Source organism: Tyto alba, unplaced genomic scaffold (assembly GCF_018691265.1).
Source record: "Tyto alba isolate M040663 unplaced genomic scaffold, T.alba_DEE_v4.0 Super-Scaffold_14, whole genome shotgun sequence".
Classification (NCBI taxonomy): domain Eukaryota; kingdom Metazoa; phylum Chordata; class Aves; order Strigiformes; family Tytonidae; genus Tyto; species Tyto alba.
The window spans coordinates 99,601-120,942 of NW_024881276.1; the positions used below are offsets into that span (position 1 = coordinate 99,601).

At 42.5% G+C, this 21,342-nt stretch overlaps 1 protein-coding gene across 5 annotated transcripts in view; it reads left to right on the top strand.

Annotated features, from left to right (window-relative positions):
• Nucleotides 1–6,231: 6,231 nt before the first annotated feature.
• The window catches only part of MGAT4A (alpha-1,3-mannosyl-glycoprotein 4-beta-N-acetylglucosaminyltransferase A), a 79,564-nt gene continuing 64,453 nt past the window's right edge, over nucleotides 6,232–21,342 (top strand). For 2 of the 5 annotated variants that reach the window (XR_006164899.1, XM_042788230.1), the window contains exons 1-2: nucleotides 6,232–6,334; nucleotides 10,434–10,748. Coding sequence is in view for 4 of the 5 variants with exons in the window: in XM_042788230.1 (XP_042644164.1) it covers nucleotides 10,655–10,748 (94 nt within the window). In the remaining variant the exon portion in view is untranslated. Of the gene's footprint in view, nucleotides 6,335–6,946; nucleotides 7,013–8,517; nucleotides 8,540–9,657; nucleotides 9,726–10,433; nucleotides 10,749–21,342 lie in introns of those variants that run through there. The other 3 variants (XM_042788231.1, XM_033007434.2, XM_033007433.2) reach the window with 3 other exon arrangements.

The window sequence follows — 21,342 nt, forward strand, 5'->3', positions numbered from 1 at the left end:
AGCTGAGGTGTGGGATGACATGCACAGTGACATGCCTCTCAGGGTAAAGTTTAGAAAGGGCAGGTTGATGGAGGGACCAAGGCCCCCTTACTAATGATTAGGGTTGCCCCTACAATTTGAACTTTTTATCCAGATCTGATGTGATGGGGCTGGGCACTTCGGGCTGTTCTTCACAATTTTAGTACAGGATTATGAAGGCAAAGCAGCCAGGGAAGACAGGAGGGTGGCACAGGATCAGAGCAGGAGGTGCTGGGGTAAGGAAGGTACAAGAGCAAGGGCTATGCCTCTGCCACGTCTGATGACTGCAGTTGGTGCAAATGCTCACCCAACCATTGTCTTGAGCATGAGGTTCCACATATAGTTTTGGATGGGAATTAGTTTGCCAAGAACAAATGCAGAGGGTCATACAACTAGTGTCATTCATGAGGAGGCAGCCTGCTTCTCCCTTGTAAACAACCCCACCCACTAACTTGCTGCCACCGACCCCACCGTTCCTCTGTCAGTGGGAGAAGGAATTTTTGTCCCATGCCGCGTGCTGTCTCTAATGGCAGAAAATGTGCACCAAGTTCATCCTTCACCAAGTGCTCCCCCTTCTACAAAGAAAGATGTCAGGTTGGTGCAGGAGAGAACTGGAAACTTTCTCCCCCCACTCCTCCACCTGCAAAGCCCTCTCCATCACACAGGTCTTTGCAGGCTGTTGACCCCCTCAGAAACAGAGCATAAAGTAAGGGATGTGGCAGCGATCACTTTTTTTCAGGTTCGGTCTGCACAGGATCGGACCTTCAGTCAGCTGTGGAAGGAAGAGGAGGAGGAGACACCCGCTGACCAGACATCCCTTGGGTGACGGGGCAAGAGTAGGAGGGAGCTACTTGCCCCGGAGTTGGGTTTTAGCCAGCGGTTTGGTGCTTAAGATCTGGTCCTCAGAAAGTGGATTGAACCATGTCCTGCGCAACCCTGCCTTCCTGTGGGAAGAAGGATTGAAGACAAAGAGCCAGGCTGGGCAAGACAAGAAGAGAGGTGAGACAAAGAAAACAACGCAAAGGCTAGCGTGTGGCCAGCCCACTCTTTGGCAGGGGAGCCTGTGCCGGAAGTCTGGAGTATGAAGTTCTAGCATGTGTTTCTTGGCTGTCATAAATTTAGATTTGCATTGTTTCTGCAGATTTTAGCTCAGGTTTGACAAATCTCCATGTCTTTGGAGAATATGCTAGAGTCTTAACTGTGCACCATTCAAGGGTGTATTTGGTCTCTTGTAGAGGGTGGAGCTAGAAAATCTTTATAGTTTGTAGCAATTCTGCACAAAATAAATTAAGAGTTATACAGGAGTCACAGTCTCTCTCAAAGCTTCATCTACCAATGAGATATTGTACTGGATTTTGAGAGACTCTTCCTTCTGAAACATCTTATTTTTTGCCTATGTAAGTTGACTTGGATTCTTTTCCTGTGCTGTCAGGACCTGTACTTATTTTTGCTGGGAAAGGCTGCCTTCAGAAACCTATCCTTGCTGAGGGCCTGATTCAGGCATCCCTTTTACTGCAGCTTCGCTGACGTTGGTGGACCAAATTACCCCAAGGTAAGTGAAAGGAGACATCTTAGTGTATTTTGCTTAGGATTAAGATGTCCAGATCACAAAGTCTAATTCTCATAATTTCCCTGAAAATTTTTCAGTCTTTTAGAATTAGGAGAGAGAGTACCATGAAGCAGGTATGTGGAAAATGATCTGGAAATCAAAATCCTTAATTCTCAACATGATTTCCTTTTGTTCGGACTATCCCTTCAATAGTAAATGTATCTGGCTGCTCTTTATCCAGGTATTAGACCTCACCTACTGTCAGCAATATTGGCACAATATGAACTCCACATTTTCCAGGTTTATGTTTACGTAATAGTAGGAATGCATTTAAAAGCCTCTGCCTTCAGAAGGAGATGAATAAATGTAAATGTTCATCACCTCTGAGCATATGGCAGAGGCATTTGCGGCTCAGACAGAACCTCCACAGCGAGTGAAGTCACGGCGATGTGGGGGCGAGAGTAGAGAAACATGAGTCTGGAGTTCGAGCTCTGTTCCCACCTCCCCGAGGGACTTCTTGGACAGATTATTTGTTCTCTCCCACCTCAGTTTTATCTTGTTAAAGCAGATCAATAATTTACCTACTGGAAATCACACCTGACTTCTGAGTGAGACAGCTGTGTGTGGAGAAGCAGCATCACAACATGTAACAGAAGATTATTCCATAATGTGGTCACAGAAAAAGCAGAATAAAGATTATCTAAAAGTGGCATTTTTTGGCTACTAAGCATTTGTATCTACCATAATATTTTAACTTAATTTTCTCCATATCTTTATTTGTTGAGTATTAGCACTACAATAGGAGCTACACAAGCCACAAATCAATACATGAACTGTACATCTATCAGCTTCGTGTATAAAATAAGTTTACAGTACTATCAAACAAAAAAATGTCTTTTGCAAACTAGCTCAGCCACTGTGCATTCATTTGTTTCGGTTTGTGCCTATAAAGCTGTAATGGGATCTGAATTTGTATGAGCATCGAACCTGACTGTGAGATGGGAAAACCTGCATTGTTACACACACACACCCCATTTTACCCAGTCATAAGGAGGGGATGGGAAAGCTTCCCTTCCCTTTCCCATTGGAAAAGTCTCCTTCTGCCCTGCCATGGTGCCAGGCGAGGGCCTCGAGTCTTTCTGATGCTGCACCATGACTTGAAGCCCAGATCCTCAACACGTCAGATTTAAGGAGGTGGCTGAGGAGGAGTTTCCTTTTCCTTTCACCAGCCGTGTGCTGCAGAGGTGGCTTGTGACCTTACACAGGAGACAGCCTGGGGCACACGCCAGTTGCAGGGGCACCGGGCAACCATTGCCAATCCTTCCCCGACACATGCTGGGTGTATTTGTGTCCTTCTGTATTTTTATTGTTGATATGGGAGTGCAGCAAAGGCCCAGCAGAAATACAGCTTCACTGAGCGAGGTGGTCAGCTAGCATATAGCAAAAAGGATTTGGTCATGAAAGGCTTATGGTTGGAAGCAGAAAAAAATGGGGTGAAATGGAGGTAGAAGCACTGAGAGTCCCAAGGTGTTTGCTCTGTTAAAAAACAAGGTTAGTGGCAGGCTGGGAATAAATCCTGTCTCTGAGAGAGGACTCAGTTGTCAGTCAGGAGACAAAGACAATTTTCAGATGGTCATTTTTCAGTCAAGCAACTGTTAAGACTTTTGCTGCCACTGCCAAGCACCTCTACCTTTTTTGCATCTTGCCTAGTGCCTGGGAAAGCCAGAACATGAGCACGGTGAAACACGAGGACAGCAATGCTGTCGTGCTCCTAGATGAGTCAGGAACAGTGCCTGGACAAAACGAGCCCCAAGTCTGATGAATGGCAACAACCACACAGCCCTACAGAAGTTGGCTGCCCAGGTGTGCCAGAAACAGTCACTGCAGCATATGTGAAATTATAGCAGGCCTGCAGCGTCTTTTGCCACTTTATCTTTACTCTGACATTTGGGTAATACCTTAGCAAAACCTTCCCAGCATGAATTAACCCTTCTGTTGAAATGTGATTATGCATTTCTCTCCTTTGTTTTTTGGTTGGGGTTTTTTTGTTTCTTTGTTTTTTTTTTTTTTTTTTTTTTTTTTTTCCTCCTGGTACAGAGTAGCAATCTCCTTGGTCTTTTTTTCTCAGCAACCAAAGCTGGAACACTATGGATTTAAACCTCCCATATTTAAAAAAAAAATTCTCCCCCCAAACCTCTCCCATTATGGCTGTTATAGCATTTGCACCTTAACACTTGCATTTAAACATGCAGTGTTTAGAAGTGCTTAATCTTCTCCAATTTCTAACTGATACTTCAGTTGAACAGCAGTGGCTGCAGGATGGAAGAATAACTCAGCAGGAAGAAAAAATTCAGAAATTTGATGGCATTAAATATTGTTCAGGCCTAAAAGGGAGCTGCCACCCTCACCGACATTTTAGTGTATTAGCCAAACAGCCCCAACTCCCTTTCTCTGGCAGCTGCATAATTTTCCTTCACCATGCACTTTTTCCATGCATCAAGCGGCGGAATATGACAAGAGGCATTTGATTATTGCTGTAGTAGGTCAGATGCGGGAAATGTTGATTTTTTTTTTCTTTTTTTTTCTGTCTTGAACTTTGCCTTCCTTCTCAGGAAACTAATTTCCGGGGAAGAAGTCAGAGGAACTGGGAAACATCCACATTATGCTTACTCTATTGTTTGAGGAAGTTAATAGCTAATTGAATATTGTCAAGGTCCAGTTGGTAAACCTTCCTAATGCAAATGTTCAGTCAGTGAAAGAACAAAAAGTAGGAAGGCTCAAACAGTCATTAAATCACTGTCATTAAACTCATCTTGTAACAGAGTCTTTTCTTCAGCAGACTAAGCTCTCCTGACAAAAGGACTTTTATGTGAAAATGTCTCCACCAGGATTTTTTTCCAGCACAGAAATGTAAAAATTCATATCCCTAAGCAACACTAATCTATTAGAGGCAAACAATGGTGGCTCTAATGCTTTTAGCTTGTTGGGATCTCTGCAGAAAATTCTGCCATAGATGTGTGTGTCTGTCTGTGCATGAGGACGTGCATGCACTAATTTTTGTTTGGAAGTTATTGTGCTGAATTTGTTTTTCAATAAAAATTCTACTTCATTCCACTCTTTTATAAAGGGGAGGATTGAATCACACATTTACATAATAAATTCTCACCGCTCGGTGAATAAAATCACAGAACAGCCTGGGTGTCAAGACCTCGCAAACTTCTTCTGAGCTTCTTTTTTTGCGTGCTGCCTGAGTTGCCACCGGCGCCTCTTCACAAGCTTTGAGGAAGCCAGCAAAATCACTGAGGGCTACTGTGCAGATACCCAAATGTGTAAAAATACTGGAACATGTTTAAACATCTGTTAAAAAAATAAATAATCTATGGAGACTTGTTAAATGTCACTCTTCAGACAGAATAACTAGATTTTCCACCGTTTCCAAAGTTCTAGTGGGGAACTATCCCACTATCTCTAGCATAAGAGGCTTAGCTGAGAGTAAAAATGTGTACTACAGACTTTGTTTAAATTAGGTGGAAGACGAGAGAAAAAAAGTGGAAGCAATTGAGTCAATTAAAATGATCTAACACTGCTAATCAGTTAGCACTACATGGTAAGAGCATGGCTCCTGTGAGGTAGATAGGATCCTACCCTAAGCTGAGGGTGCTATTTGATTTTAATGTGAGCTTTCAGACCCCAAAACACACATGAAATTCCTGCAACACATGAAAGGAACCACTGAAGATAAGGGATTACTTACAGAACAGAAACATCACAGACGTAAACAATCAACCCATAGAGTAAAGCTGCCACTGACTTTCTTTCACTGGCAGCAGTAACAACCCTCTGGGGGAAAGTGAGCTCATTTTCACACCTCCAAAGCCGTACCTGTTTAACAGCCTCTTGGGCAGCACACATGGCATTGCAATGTGAACACCATCCCCAGAGCCACGCGTGTGAACAGTACAAAGGACAGAGGGTTCATTTAACCGGTGTGAAGCAACAAGCTACTCTAATTCAAACAGCTCTCTAAACAAGCTCTGGGAGATAATTAACACGGTACGAACTCAACGGTAGAATTCATGACTTGGCTTCTTGTCACTGGTTGAACAAGCACATCACACAGGGCACCGATACGTGGGATCTGTTTGGCGCTGACCGGCACTTCAAGAAATCTTCTGCTGAACTCCACTTCCTCTGAGGAAAAGAGATGTATAGGGCCAGGGGCTCAGCCCTCAAGCAACTGGGGAGAGCCAAGTTGGGGGCAGACCTCCTACAGCTGACCACCGGGCAACAAGTAGCCAGGTGCTGGGGCAGCTAAGCTTTTATTGGGACTACTTCTAGAACAATAAGCCTCAAAAAAAAAAACCACACTGGGGGGGAGGAACATGCTGCCGACAGAGGAGCCGGGAAAACACCGACGCGCCCGCGTAACTCCAGCCGCAACTACTCAGGGAGGCCTCGCGAGACTGAGCTATTTATAGCCGCGGCCGCAGAGAGCGACAGCCCGTCCAGCCAATGAAAGGCGCTCTCCCACGCGGCGCCCATTGGCTGCCGGCGGGGATGGTGTTCGGGGCGGGGTGGGCGTGGTTTCTGCGCCGGCGGGCGGGGCGGGGCGGGGCGGAGCGGCGCTCTGCGCGGTTCCATGGCGCGTGGGGCGGGGGCTCGGGCCGGGCGCGTCGCTGACGCGGGGCGGGCGAGGGGAGCGAGAGCCCCGGCGCGAGCCGGCACAGTCGCCCGCCGCGGCTCCCCCTGCCGGAGTGCAGCGCCCAGGTGAGGATGGCGGCGGTCAGCGGGTGCCGCTCCCCCCGGCTTGCGGCCGGCAGCTACAGCCGGCTCCGCTTTTTTTTCTTTTTTTTTTTTTTTTTTAAGGGGGGGGTGGGGGGTAGGGCCGGACGTTTCTCCGCACACTCTGGAGCGGGTGGGCAGCGGAGGCGCTTCTCCCGGCGCCGCGCGGTCTCTGCGGTGTCCGCCGCAGGGAGGGCGGGCGGGAGGTTTATGGGGCGGAGGTGTCTGCCCTGCTCCCCCCGCACCCCATCTTCCTGCGCGCACGCTTCTGCGCTCGCATGCACCTGCGTGCTGCCGGTGTAGGGAGCCCTGGCGGCTCCTTCGCAGGACTTGCTGCCGGCCCTTCCCTGCGCCCGACGCCGGCGGTGCCCGCGGGGCGTGTGGAGGGCGGCGCTGGGGTCCGGGGCAGAACGGCGCTGCTTCCCCTCCTTCTGCTGCTGGGGCGGCCGGGGGAGACCCCGCTTTCCACCCTTCCTCCTTGTCGTGCCGGCAGCCCGAGGTGTGTGTGTGTGGTGGGGGGGCGGGTTCGGCAGAGTTTGCGCTCTAATGTCCCTCTTCCTCCCACAACCTCGCTCCGGTGCACCGGGCGCCGCGCAGCTCCCCGGACCGACGCTCTCCCTCCCCTCCCTCTCCATCAGCTCTCGCCCTCTGCCGCGGTGCCCGGTGCGTATGTCCCCGCCTCGGTTGTTTTTTTGGTTGTGTTCTTTTTTCTTTTTGTTTTTCTCTTTCTTCCCCCCCCCCCCCTTCCCCGCCTAAATAGCCACCACCGGGGCAGAGACATGGGGGAAGGTCCCAACTAACTCGGGACGGTTTCCACGGAGGCGGCGGCTCCTCCTTCCCCGGGCTCGAGGGGGACTCTGCTGTGAAATGGCAGGGCGCCGGCGAGCTGAGGTAACGGCCGTTAACGGCGGGGGGCGGCGGCGCCCGGGCCGCCCCCCTGGGCCCCGCCGCGGGGTTTGCCGGAGCCTTTCAGTGGAAATAAGATGGAAAAGCCCCTGCTTAGCAAGCCCCCTTCGCCCTTTCCTTCTTGTTGTCTTCTAATCGTGGAGCGTTCGTTCTCCCACGCCTCAAAAGAACCACCTTTTAAATGCATCGCTGCTGCCGCGGTAGGTGGTTTGGCGTCTCCGAAGTCTGGCTCTCTTCGTGCTTTGATCCTGCACCATCCAACCCCTCAGCAACAACGTAAAAAGCCTTTGCAGAGGCGTCGAAGTGCATCGGATTTGATGCTTTGCCGTTGGAAAGAGGCTTTGTATGTATTTTGGGAGTGTTTGGATAGATAGAAAAACTTCTTGATTTAAGGTGTGATTCAGTAGAGTTCTGCTCAGCACCTGAGAGTGCCAGGTACCTTCAGTACCCGTGGCCTTCAGCATCTAGCAGGGTCATTCCCGTCAGTCTGCAGTGGGAAAGGTTCAGGTCATAACGGCACTGGAAAATTTCATAGGCTTCATCTAGTTATTCCCTGTCATAACATCGGCTCAAACTGGATTACCCCTCAGTTAAATTTGTTTAGTTTGTGTTGTAAATCATTGGACAAACCTAAAGTGACCACCTAGGGGTTAAATATTTTATGTGCATCTGCACATGTGTTTCTGCTGGTTTAACTATATGCATTTCTAAAAGCTGGAACCCTTCTGGTTCATGCATGCCCTTGCTGTATGCAGTTTGATATAGTGAAATGCTTGAATAATCATCTGAGTACTGCTGAGCTGATGGTGCCTGTGCTAAGAGGAGTGGTTACGACACCAGAAAAGAACAATGATAAAGGCAGAAACAGCCAACTCAACCCCATGATAATTATTAATTTAACACAATTTTGTGCATACTGACTGCTAATAGAATCATGTTGCTGTTTGTTTTTTATTGTTGTTGTTGTTTTCTGAATTTTTTCAGGCTTTTTTTTTTTTTTTTTTGTGGATTCAAATAGCACAGTGAGAAGCCCTGATCACAACGTCTTGATTTTGTTGCAGCAAATGTAAAAATGATGCCCACATTTTCTGGCAAGCCAGGCAGTTCTCTTTCCTTATATTATCAGATGATACTTTTACTCTCCTGCTTGCCCTCTCATGTTTGCATGTAGGACCAGTTGTCTGTTGCCCCCACTGGGATAATCTGTCTAGCTGGCAGGCTGGCCCCTTATGCACACCTGAGCTGCTCCAGAGAGCTTTGACTGCTGCTAAAATAATGGTAAAGGTAGGTTACAGTTTAGGCATCCTTGCTTCAGAGCCAATTTAGCAGTGTTAAACTGTTAGGGTTATTGACCTTATCTGTATCCTAGACACTTATTCTGGTAGTCTGTGAATCACCTGACCTTCCTAAATTCATGCAAACAGGCCCTATAAAACTTTGGGGTTTTGAGATCTTTGTCTCTCTGTGCTATTAAAGTTCACCCAGACTTTTATCTTCTCACCTAATCACTACTGCCTACCTTTCTGGCTTTTATTATGTTTATTTATTAGTCAAAGTGCTGGTGCTGATGAAATTTCCTGGCATGCCATGCTCTGTGTTAGCTTTCTGTAGGTCTCTCAGCTGTCTTTATCTTGCATTGAGTTGAATTCAGGTTTCTCATATCATAAGGCCTTTCACAGTTCTTTCTATTTCTCCTCATTATTTTGTTTCTCGCTGAATTTTACCATCCGCTTTGCTTCCTGTGTATTTGCATTTGTTCCCGTCCTCATAGGTACTATGTGATTTCTGAGTTAATGTTTAAAGCCACGAGCTTATCTGTGCATAAAGTTCCTCAAAACAAAGCACGTTACTGGCATTATGTGTGAGGTAATCATAGTCCGAAGGTACACACTTCCTGCAACCTGGGTGTTGTGACCAAGATTTGAAAGCAAGAGCATGTAGTTCTGCAACGTCGTCGTTCTCTTCTGTTCATTTGTTAACTGTGCCTGTTGGCTATGTCTTGTTTTGCAAGCTCTTTGGTAAAGATAGTGCGATACAGGCTTGGGAAGAGTAGTTCATACTCGACTAGAATCTCTTGGTACCATAATAATAAAAAGTAGATTTTTCCTGTTGTTCTAAATGCAGCCAGGCAAGAGTGACAGAGATAGCTTCCCAGGAAAATTCAGAGCGAGTTATTTATTGTTGGCTAGCATACTTGTATCAGATATAGTTTGCAGTGGGGAGAAACTGATGGCACATTAAAAGAATGTTAAATGTTAATGTTTGAACTACTGTAAAGGATGACTTGGTGCTTTAAAAACAAATCTATTCCCCCCCATCCCCCCCTTCTGAAATTGCTTAATTTATTTCCCTCTTCTCTTTGTATTGCTCAGTTAGAAAAGTGTGGTAAAATGATGGCTGTGTTTGACCAGTTGAGGATTTTCTAATCCCAGGATATGGAACCTTCCTCTGGGATAAAACTGACCTGTAGGTAATGTCTGTGTTTTGTCCTTGTGCCTGTGTGGCGGCGATAGGAGAGATATGGTCATGTCATGGCATTTTGTGGGGCTCTTGGGTTGTTGCCAGTTGGTATAGATTGAGCAGTCTCTGCATGTGTGGTTGTAGTCTGTGCTTTAGATGCAGGTAAACTAGGAGAAAAAACGCTTGTGGAAGGATGTAATACTCTTGCACTGAGCAGAGAAAGACTAGTGATGCGGGTTTGTAAATGCAGTTTAAAGCTCTGGTCTCTCGGCTTGCTGGGGGCGGTTCTGCTGCTGCAGTTACATTAGGCCTCACTGATTTCAGAGGGATTTTGTCAAAGTGAGTGCTTAGGAGTGGGGCGTTGAGTTGCTGGCTTCCTGAAAACAGCTCTTGTATCAGTTCATCACCTGCCAGAGTGACACGTGATCTTGCCTTGAGTTTATGATAAAATTGTAATGTTGGTGATGTGTATGTTTGTCCTTTAATGAACAAATTCATGTGAAATACAGCTCCCTGAGATACAAGCAGTCATAACAGAAAAAGAGCAAATTAATCTAACACATTCTCTTCTCTGAGCTGAGACTGAGACAGTGTGAGGGAGGTGTATGTAAGCCACAGTAATGAGCATATAGTAGTATTTCTTTACTCTTTTGGTACATGGGGTGCTCTTGTAAATATTTTTGGTATAATCTGTTAACATCTTGTTTCCTTTAAACAGGACTAGAAGAATAAAGAGAAGTTTAATTTATGAGAACTACAAGAAAGCTTACAACAGTTTGGAATGGATTGATTTATGATACCCCTGATATGTGAGAGCTACATTTTGCATTGCTATTGGCCAGCTGCTGGTGGTGGACTTCAGCTGACTTCATTGCAGCAAGCCCAACAGATAGGTCCTCATCGCTAATAGAACATAAACAAGTGTGATGCTGAAATGAGATGAGGCTCCGAAATGGAACTGTGGCCACCGTGTTAGTTTTCATCACAACTTTCCTCAGTTTGTCCTGGTATACTGCGTGGCAAAATGGCAAAGGTAAGTAAAAGACTCTGTCACGTAGCTGTATGGCAGAGGAATGGGTAGCACAGGCATGTGCACTGCTGCTGTATGTTAGCAATCTGTAAATTGCTTGTTGGCTAGCGCTGCTCCAGAGGTATTGCCTTGGTGAGAAATAAACACCTGCAAGTAGACTCAAGCAAATTGACTTAGGGGGAGGCTGATTTAAAAAGGGGCCTGAAAAAAACCAAATGCTGCTGTTACAGGAAGGGGTTGGTCTGGGCTGAATAGCTGTGCTTTGTTTTTTTCCTGGATTATAGTTGTTGGAAAAACATATGGTCTCTCATTGCTTTTTTGTGATGTTGGTTTGTTTCCCACCGCCCCCCCCCCATCCATGTAACATATGGCCAGTGGACGTGGCTGGAGAATGTTATTTTTGGTGCTGCTTTCTGTCATCCCTGATGATTCAGTGATGGCAGTGGCGAATGACCAATCAACATTGTTGAAAGACTTTGGCTATCTTTGAATGAAATGTAAAATATTTCTTATCGGAGTATGATATAAGAAATAAAGTTATATGAGCAAATTGACCAGGTAATGAGAAATGCATCTATTATAGTAACATGAGAAATCTCGTGAAAAGGATCAAGTAACTATTGTGTGTAATAGACTTTTACCTATTTGTTTATCTTTGATCTTATTGCACTCCATGTGAACCTTGGAAAATTCAGCTTTTCTGAGGGTTAAGGCTGTTTACTATAAGTAAGATGTTTGGTTTTGTCCTTCAGTAAAGCAAATAAACTTGTTCAGCAATAGTTTCTAGAAGAAAAAAGGTGGTGTGTTTTTTTTTTTTCTTTATAAACATATGATCTCTTGAAAAATAGTAGACTGTGTCCTTCAAAGGTGAAGTAATTTTAAAGCACATATTCTACCTGAAATGAGATTGCTACGTGGTTTGTTCTGCTGCTGATATCTTCAGCTGTGCCTTGGGTCCAAAAAGAGGAAGTTGAGGTTTTCCAGGAATACTGTCTGTTGTAGCACAGCCAACTTGTAACCCTTATGTAAGTATAAAAGAAGCAGATGAGTTCTGTGCTGTATTGAATTTATTCTTTTTTTCCCATTGGACACTTGTTGGAGAAGCAGATGCTTTGTGGTGTGATCTCTGCCGTAGCAGTTGGTTGGTAGGCTAGCTTTCTGAATGCAAGCAGCAGTAAAAATGTCAGGTTCTCAAAGTTGTGGTAATATATAGATCTTTTAATTGGACAACAAAAATGTAGCTGTGCCAAAGACTGATAAGAAAAGGATGTTTGAGTAGCACTAAGTAGTGTTTTCTTAGTTTTTGGCTAATACCACATTCTCTAGTTTGATTTTACATTACCGATTCATTTCTTGCTGAAGAACCTCACAAGAATTTTGCTTTCACTTCAGCAAAGATGTATATCTATGAATTCTTTCTCATGCTTTTTTTCTTTCTTATGTGACATATGATTTACAAGTTTTGTTCCCATTTGTCAAAGTTTAACACAAATTAAAAAACTTCATTAAAAGAAATTGACAAAAATCTACTATTTGGAGAGTGCTAGTATATATAGTACTTTGATAATTTAAGCTTTTGTTGGTCAGACTGCTTTATTTTTTTATACTTTTTTTTCCCCCATCTGAATGCTTAAAATCAATGCGTCCTTAATGTTGGTATAAAAGTTCTACATTGGTCTTCTTCCAAATCTTGCTGTTGTTGCACTAATTTTTATGTAATAAATTACCATCTTAATGATCAAGACATCAGTAATGTGTTAATCTTAAATCAGTTATGAAACTACAGACTAGATGATTTGTTCTTAAGGTGTTGCTTCAAGAGAAATTTATACATAGAATATTAGGTTTTAAATTTTGTTTTACTTTTTAGCTCATGTTTAGCATTTTATTAATTTATGCAGGTTGTCTAAAATCAAAATGGATTTGAGCTCATTTAGTACCATGTCTTCAGAGACATTTTTGTACCAATGGAAAAGACTCAGAAACTGATGATATGTATTTATGAAGAATTTTTTTTTTCATGTTTGATATAATTTTACATTTATTTAGTAAGCCGTGCGGGATGATATCTTATTTGATAACATTTTCATTACAAATTGAGTGGCTCAATTAGAATCAAATATAGTGCTTGCTGTTCCCATTCACTGAAAGGTTATAGGGTGTTGCATACTCTGATCATCATCTTATGTTGTTTATTACATTTATGGCATGCACTAGATTGCTGTAGATACTTGTATTTGGGCAGCAAAATAAATCTACACTTGGAAAGAAAATACTGTTTACATTTTGAATAAGAAAAAGCAAACCCCCAAATTGCTAGCTTTTCAGTGATAATTAAAACAAATGTTGATGTTTAAAAGCAGAAGCATAGTGCCTTGTTTCTAACAACCCTAATTCAGTCTTCAAATGATTAATTTTAATTGAGGAACTAAGATCTTGGATAACTGTCACTTAAAATGCAGAACCACTTGTAGAATAGCAATGAGGCTGGGATGATGTGATGTTTTTGTAGATCATGTCTTCCTCTAGTAAATATACCTAGTCCCAATCTGTGCAATTTAGGAGTTAGACACTTCAAAGGAATACAAACTTTGGTACTAGTTTAAGTGCCAAAAATTTGTCTCTGCAGAACTGTGCTTTACAAACTTCAAGGATATGCTGAAAAGTTGTCATGAGTTGAGGGAAATACTCTTGTCTGAAGTGCCATCACTGGAAACAACATGGCTTTAGCTTACCCAGTGGTCTGATGACCATAGAATTACAGAATGGTTTGGGTTGGAAGGCACCTAAAAGATCATCTAGTTCCTTGAAGATTGCCACTCATCACCACTCTCCACTTGGACACTGAGCCGTTGACCACAACTCTTTAATGCAAACATTGAGCCAATTCCTTATCCACTGAGCGGTCCATCCATCAAATCCACGTCTCCAGTTTAGAGACAAGGATGTCGTGTGGGACAGTGTCAAATGCTTGGCACAAATGCGGGTAGATGATGTAAGCAGCCTTTCATGGGGCAGATTTTGCTATTTGGATGAAGTGGCCAGTTACTGTGTGTGAAGAAGGTTGACTGAAATACCTATGGTTGTTAGAGAAAGTATTCAAAATTAAGCTAAGATCTTTGTAATTTTCTGGACCCCATACAATGTCTATAAGCACTGGAGTTGTGAGGAAGCAGTACAAGCCCTGAATGCACCTGGGAAAGACCTCTCCTATGAGATCCATGAACAAGAGTTGTAAGACTGCTTTCTATGAGTTACAAATGTGCTATGGATAGCACAAATGAGGTTGATGTTGGAAATAAAATCCTACCAAAATGCAGGTTACTTTGATGCACAGAAGGAGCACTTTTAAAGGATCTTCAGTCACTTCACATTCATAGTTAGTCAGTGTAAGATGTCCTTGAATTCCTAAGACTGAACTCTTATGCAAGTGATAACTTTGTTTAACACCATCTCTTTTGACTGAATCATGCTTTCTGTTTCTGCTGACATGCTCAGGGTCACAGGTCTTCATCACCTCATTTGTGAGTTACAGAAATGCAGTGGTTTTTTTTTAATCCTAAAGGCATTGCTCTTAAAAAGATCTAACCAGTACAAACCAGTACTGCGTACCTATCACACCAGTCAAAAAAATTATGCCGAAGCTGTTATGCACGATGTAGAGACAGTACTGTTGATGCTTTGATCTTTAATGTGACTAGTGGTCTGAGTACATAATGTTCCAGGAAGAGCATTTTGCTCCATAATTCTCAAGAACCTCTTCTTCTTAGGTCAGTAAACTTCTTGGTGTCTGTCACCAACATGGAAACTGGGAAGGAAGGTAAATAACTTTACTGATTAGGGCAGGTGTGGCGGGATGAAATTCCTCATCAAAGCATTCATCAACCTCATAATTTGTTTCCCATGTTAAAGTCCTATTCTGATCCTGCTGCCTTTGACTTAAAAAAAAAAAAAAACCAAAAAAAAAAACCCAAAAAAACCCAAACCCAAAAAACCAACCAAACCAAACAGAGCGTTATTTTGTTTAAAGTATGCGTGCTTTGTTCTTGGTGAAAGACAGTAGTTGATAGTGTCTTATGTCATTTCTAGAAGGCATTTGGCTACTTGCAGTGGTGAGGACGTATGGAATATATGTTGTGAAAATCTGATGAAGCGTAACCTTTCAGGATTGACTAAAATACGAAGTTTTCAGAGCAATCTGAAAATACTAGTGTATGTCATCTTTTTCCCATGTAAAACATTATTGAATGATGAAGAATTAGTTGAAAAGCTTCTGGTTTTCAGTTCATCTAAGGGTGGTGGTGTAATTGTAGGATCTCCTCTCTGTATGAGGGTAGCTTATTTTAGTACGCTGATTTAAATTCACATGGGAAGACCTCCAAGAGGACTTTTACTTTTGAGATGCTTAACTGGCTGCTTAGCATGCTGAATTTTCAGTATACCTAAGTAACAGTAGTTGGAGCTACTGTTTTGTTTTAAGCATGATGTTTTCTCTCATTTGGAGAGAAAACGGCTTGGGCTATGTAATAAAACTGTTCTCTTCTTCCTCCTCTGGCTGTTTTCATAAAATTAGAATTAGTGTGCTGTTTCTCAGTCACAATAATCACAAGTGCTGAAAAATATCTAAACTTAACAACAAGCATAAGAAAACCTAACTGAGACTAAAACAAAAAACACCAATCAACAGTGGAAAATTTTGTAGTAAGAACTAGGAATATTCTCAGAAGAAGAGCCCTTCAGAACTGTGGGGGAAAGGGCAAGGAGGACAGGAGATAGAGGGGTGTGTGTATACGTTTTGTTTGTGTTTTTTTTTTTTTTTTTTTTTCCCTTGGCAGTAGTTATGCAAATGTTCTCTTTTAAAAATAGATCAGAAATCCGAGAGATACATGTTAGTATTCTGCAACCATAACCCACCTTAGTTTATGTTTTGATTCAAAGAGGAGCTGTTATTTGAGTAAATGCTGATTATTGTTTTCTGGCTCCATGTTCTGATCTTCAGAGTTACATGCTGATTTCCTGCTGAGGTGAATTAAGACCAACCAACCAAAAAAGTTAAATAGACTACAAACTGGGAGAAGTAGAAGCAGGGGAAAGGAAAGGATGGGATTCTAAAGTAGAAAGTGCATATAACAATTCATGCCAGTTCATTTGGAGAAGAAAGGTTTTCTTTTCTATTAAATAAAGGGAAGTGTTAGTTTCCTTTGGAAATTCTGTTGCAGATCTTCCAAGAGCTGAAATTAAAGGAAATGGGAGTTTTCTTTTTCAACACCAGCACATGAACATTGCTTTGGTTTTTATCTAAAATACGTTTCAAATTTGGTTTCCAAAACTGATGAATTGGTAAATATCTTATTGATATTAAAAACAGGAGTTGACTTTTATTAAAGCTAGTCAGGAATGTAGGTTTGGAATGTTTACTGAGAGTCCTGTGCAGGTAGTGAGCACTCTGTCCTGGGTGAATTGAGCAGAAGAGGTATGTACCCCAGCTGTTCAGGCAGGCAGTGTTAATGCCTGCAGTGTCTTTGTGTCTGTCTTGCACCTGCTGCAACAGACCTTCTCTGACACCAATGATTTTGATGAGTTGCAGTGGAAAGGATTGCAACCAAAGGGGCTTTTGCAGCACTACCTGTCCCCTTGCTTTTTTTATAACCTGCTAGCTCAGTTAGCTCGACAGTTTATGGGATTCTAAAACTCAGCTGCTACCACAGCATTTAATGTGACCAGACTCAGACAACATATTGAGGTACTGCTCTTGGTTGTGGCCGAGTCCTTAGAGTTGGGGAAGGCAAAGCTTTTGTTTGGTGTGGCTTCTCTTAGTAGTTCTTCAGCCCGATTCTTCTACGCTTGCATAACTGCTCTGAAACGCTGGTTGCTGCTCCCATGCAGAGACTGTCATGTGAGTAGTTTAGCCAACCCAGGAAAGAAAGTTACATCTGACACAGCTGCTCATTCTGTCCTGTAACAAACGTATCTACTCAGAAACCTTTGCAGTAGGTTGTAAGCCAGCCTGTGTTTATCTTCTTGCTAGTAACTATCTTCCTGGAGTTGTTACAACATATGCTCCGTCAAATTTTTAACAGTAGGCAAGAGGGGTTTCCAATGATCTGTCCTGGTTTTGGTGGTGGTTGATACTTTCCTTAGTGGATCTGGGTGATGAGAGGGAGAGATTTCTTACTGAATCTCAAACAGCACCATGCTGAGAGGAGCAGCGAAGGTAGGCACAGAGGCTGAAATTTAAAGTAATTTATGCAAATTGGAGACCTAGTCAGAAACGGGAGTGAATGGAGGGCTGAACATAGGTGAAAGTGCCCCAAACAAACCATGAAGTGCAGTAAAGCAGAAGATAATTAAATGTATACGTAAAGAATGGGGAAGAAATTTGGTGTTGGGATTCTAGTTAGGAATGGTAGTTGACTGTAAAACACATGCTAAGCATGAGCCGTCATGTTATTGCAGAAAATAGAAGAAATTGAACAGAAAAGGAGAGTTAAAGTCATATGAAGTCTACTTCTTCAGCAAGACACAGGAAGTCGTCTTTCTGCTCTGCTTGGCACTGTTTCCACTTCCGGATGGTGCACTGCAAAGAGAACAGATTTGTTAGATGGGGTTCAAAGAAGCAACAGGTGATCCAAGACCTAGAAAACCTACATTGTAAGGGAAGGGTCCTGACATTAGCTTAAAGGAAAGGTGTGAGAGACAGAAAGATAATTTTGAAATGTTTCAAAAGTTCTTGTAAAAAACCTACCAAACAAAAAACCCAAGCAAACCCCAGATATAATATATTATTTGTGGCCATAGTGAATAACAGGATATAAGGGACTGAAATTGATAGGCAGAGCAAGGTTAAGTAGTGGGAAAAAAATTAATTTTGTTGTTGTTGTTTTTGGTGGTTTTTTTTTATTTATTTTTTTAATGGCAAGTATAGTTGCATACTGGAGTAGAACAGTGGGAGGGGTGAAGAATTTCCATGTAGGCATTTTTAAGAACAAGTTAAACCAGTGATGACAAGTAAAATACATGAATACTGTGTTTGGCACCAATAGAGATTTGGGCTAGCACAAAAAGAGTGAGTTACACTGTTTTTTAAAGTCAGTATGACACTCCCCAAATAAGTTTTAGATAGGGAAGACCTACAGCTGGCAGGAATGATCTAACTTTGAACTAGGTTTCTTTCTGAAATTAGTTTTGAGCAGAGGATTGGACTAGATGACCCCTAGAAGTCCTCTCTAACCTAGGTTTTAGTAGGTATTCTCAGCCTTTGCCAAGTTTATCTCTTCTTGTGCCAAGAACGACATGGCAGTGCATTCCATTACTAAATAATACTGATGTTTACATGAGATGTGAATTGCCCTTTATAATAATAAAATTTGATGCTTTAAAATACATAAAATGTTTGTACTTTAGCAGATTCACTTAACTGTTTATTGTTAATGTCCATAGTCCTTTCTATAGCTAGGAACCATGAAAATACTGTGTTAGAAAAATCTCAAAAAGTGACTTGCCTTTATTTTCAAGTATGCTTTTTTTCCTTTCTTCCCCCCCCCCCATAGTTTAGAGTAGTATCTTATTCATTAACCTTATTTCTGCAGTGTAATCATGACTTTATTTGCTGTCTGGATAACAAAGTTTTTTCCATTATTGATACAATCTTTAAGATTAGAAGTCTATAAGTATTTTCTTTTTAAGATGAAACACTAATAAGCCTATAATTTAGTTTTCTTTATAATGCACTGTGTTTTGTTTTCCTAAATGTGGTAGAAAGTGAACAGAAAGTGGTTTCCTTGCTTACGGTGAAAGGCTTTATTTCAGCTAGTCTGCCTAAAAAGCAGTTACTCTACAGTATTTTAGAGCTGTGCTTGCAGCTGCTTTTCTGGTTGTCTCCTTGGCTTTTACACAGCTTTCTGTCTATTCCTGCGGATGCTTCCCACAGATGTGCCACCCATCTAATAGTAAACAACAGAAACCCTATTTTTGCTTGTAGCAGTATATAATTTTACTATCTTATGCTGAAAAAAGAATTTAAAAGTTTCCTATGTTTATCAAGCATAAGTGTTGCTGTTGTAGCCTGCAGATACATCATGGTCTTACATATCAATGCCATGAACATTTAAGTTTCCTCAGACTGTTCAGAGATGGGCTGAACTAAATATTTTTTTCCATTACAAATTACTAGTAAAGCAGTTGTGTGAATAAACAGCCCTCATACTTGGTTGCGCTGCCCCTAGAGACAAACTGTAGAGATACTGTAGGAGGGAGATTTGAATAAAACAAATGTGATGGGCTCACATTTGACTTAAAAGGCTGCTGTTAATTTGCAGCAATGTGGGAGTGTGGGGAATCTCTGATCCTGAGTTGTTTGCAAAGAGGACAGGTTAGAGAGTGTTCTCAGAAACAGCTTGTTCAACACAGTTATCAAGGCACAGAGAAACAACCTCAAAGCACAGAGCATGAGCAACCTCAACTCACTAACATGTGTGGAAACAACAAACTCCTGCAATGACTTGAATTTTGTGCCCAAGCTAATAAGGCTTTCTAAAAGTATCAGCTGTTAGAATAGAGTTGTTAATTGTGGGATGGTAGAGCTCTTCTGACCAGTTATCTTTTGATAGGTGAATTTTCTTCAAACATATTAAAACATTAAATATTTGGCTGTGCATCTACCATTACTAATCACAATTAAGGAAGCGAGCTTTCCTTGCTGTAGTTCCTGGCTTGTATGTGTATGTTTTGTTGGCTTCCGAGAGGAGGGCAAGTAATGATTTAAAGTAAGAGTGTCTTGATTTACATGTACAGAAACTCAGAGTTACTGACAGTTCTGTAGTAGAAACAAATCATGTTAAAGTATTCGGAAGGTTTCAGGTTGTCAGAACTGAATGGTTGCTTTTTCGTTCTGTGTCATAGTTCCACTTTCCTGTGTGCCTTGTTACCTTGCCACATTGGAATGTAGCTGAGTTAATCTGAGAATACACAGCATTTTAACTCTCAAAATCTGAGCCTTGAACATTCAGCAGTGTGTGAGCATATTAGGTATGATTCTTGGAGACGGTTTGGGATATGTACACCTGGGTTCTCCTGGACATGGCTTCTTTATATTCACATAAATCTTGCCTAGGCAGAAATCCTTCAGGTGCAGAGCCTGTTAGCCCCAGATGGGTGGATGCTTCTGCACAGACATCCTGTTGCTGACCAGGTTACTGAATGACCAGAAATCCCAGTAGTGTACACAGAGATTGTTTAAGTGTACAGAGTAAGTGACACCTTCGGGAAGTTTTATGTAAGTGTGTATTTGTGATAAGTGGTTGTTGAACAATTACACAATAGTCCACATGCTTTTGGGATGTCTGAGAGGGGTCAACCACTCAGTTACTGCACAGTTGGTTGGTGTATGTGCTGTGAGTCACATTCTGGAGGATGTGTAGAGGTGCGTGTGGTGTTTGTGTGGAAGGGTCAAGGTTAAACACTTTTGCTATGCACAAATATATCTGTTGATGAGAGAGGCTCTAGGCAGAAGTAGGGGAGACCTTTCTGAAACTCCTGTGTGTAGATACATAATGGTAGAATAACGGTTTTATCTTCTGATGTAAATGGGACACATGCATTCATAGGTAGAGGGGACCTTTTTAGGTCAGGGCTTATTTTCCCTTGTTCTCCTCCTCCACACTGCTTTCCTGAGAAGGCAGTTGTATACAATAAATGTGCAATTTCGTATTCTGCTGAAACACTGAAAAAGAGACCGATGCTTTACTCTGTGTTTGTAACATATTGCTTTAAATCTAAACTGGTTTTAATTTAGTTTGATAAAGTTTTTAACTTGGAATGAGCTGTAACTGAATTAAAGACTTTCTCTTGCATTTTGGGGATCCAGAGATGAGTTGCATGGGCTTTTGTGGTATTTTAGCTATGTGTCGATTGCAGTGATCAAAGATTTGAATTGGGTGTAGTTAAGAACTTGTCCTCATGCAGGAAAAAAATTGATGTTAGGACATTCACAGTATGTTCGTATATGCAGTACCAATGGCTTTTAGGTTGTTCTCCAGTGCAGTCATAATGGTAAACTAAGTGACTTGGCTAATGACCATAGGACGGCTGTGGTTAACTTTTTTCAGAAGTTGAAATGTCACTGCAGCTTTTGCCTGAAGACGTGCCACTGTATCCTTTTTTTCACTCTCACTCCTTTGTAATACTTTCTTAGTCTGTTGTCTTCTCTTGGTTCAAATTTGGTTTTGTCAGTAACTCTGTATTCCTGTAAGTTTGGAGGAAACAGGCTGTTGGGAACAGGACAGAACCTCCACTTGGCCCGAAGGAGGGAAGGGCTGAAGCTCAGCAGCAGCGCTGGGCTTGGCTAGCCGGGCAGGGACTGCTCACATTCCTGCTGACCACACCAGGGGTGCAGAGGCGCAGCACTGCTGTCTTTTGCTAGTGGTTAGAGGCAGATACTATGGATGTGTGGCATAAGTATGTGTATGGGACGATGTACATGGGGGACAATGTGAGGAGTTGTGTGCCAAGGGCTGAATGCTGGTTCTGCTGGCTGGGATTATAGTGGCAGAGTAACCATAGGGTCCTGGGGTGTGGATGGGAGTCTTGGGAGAGAGCT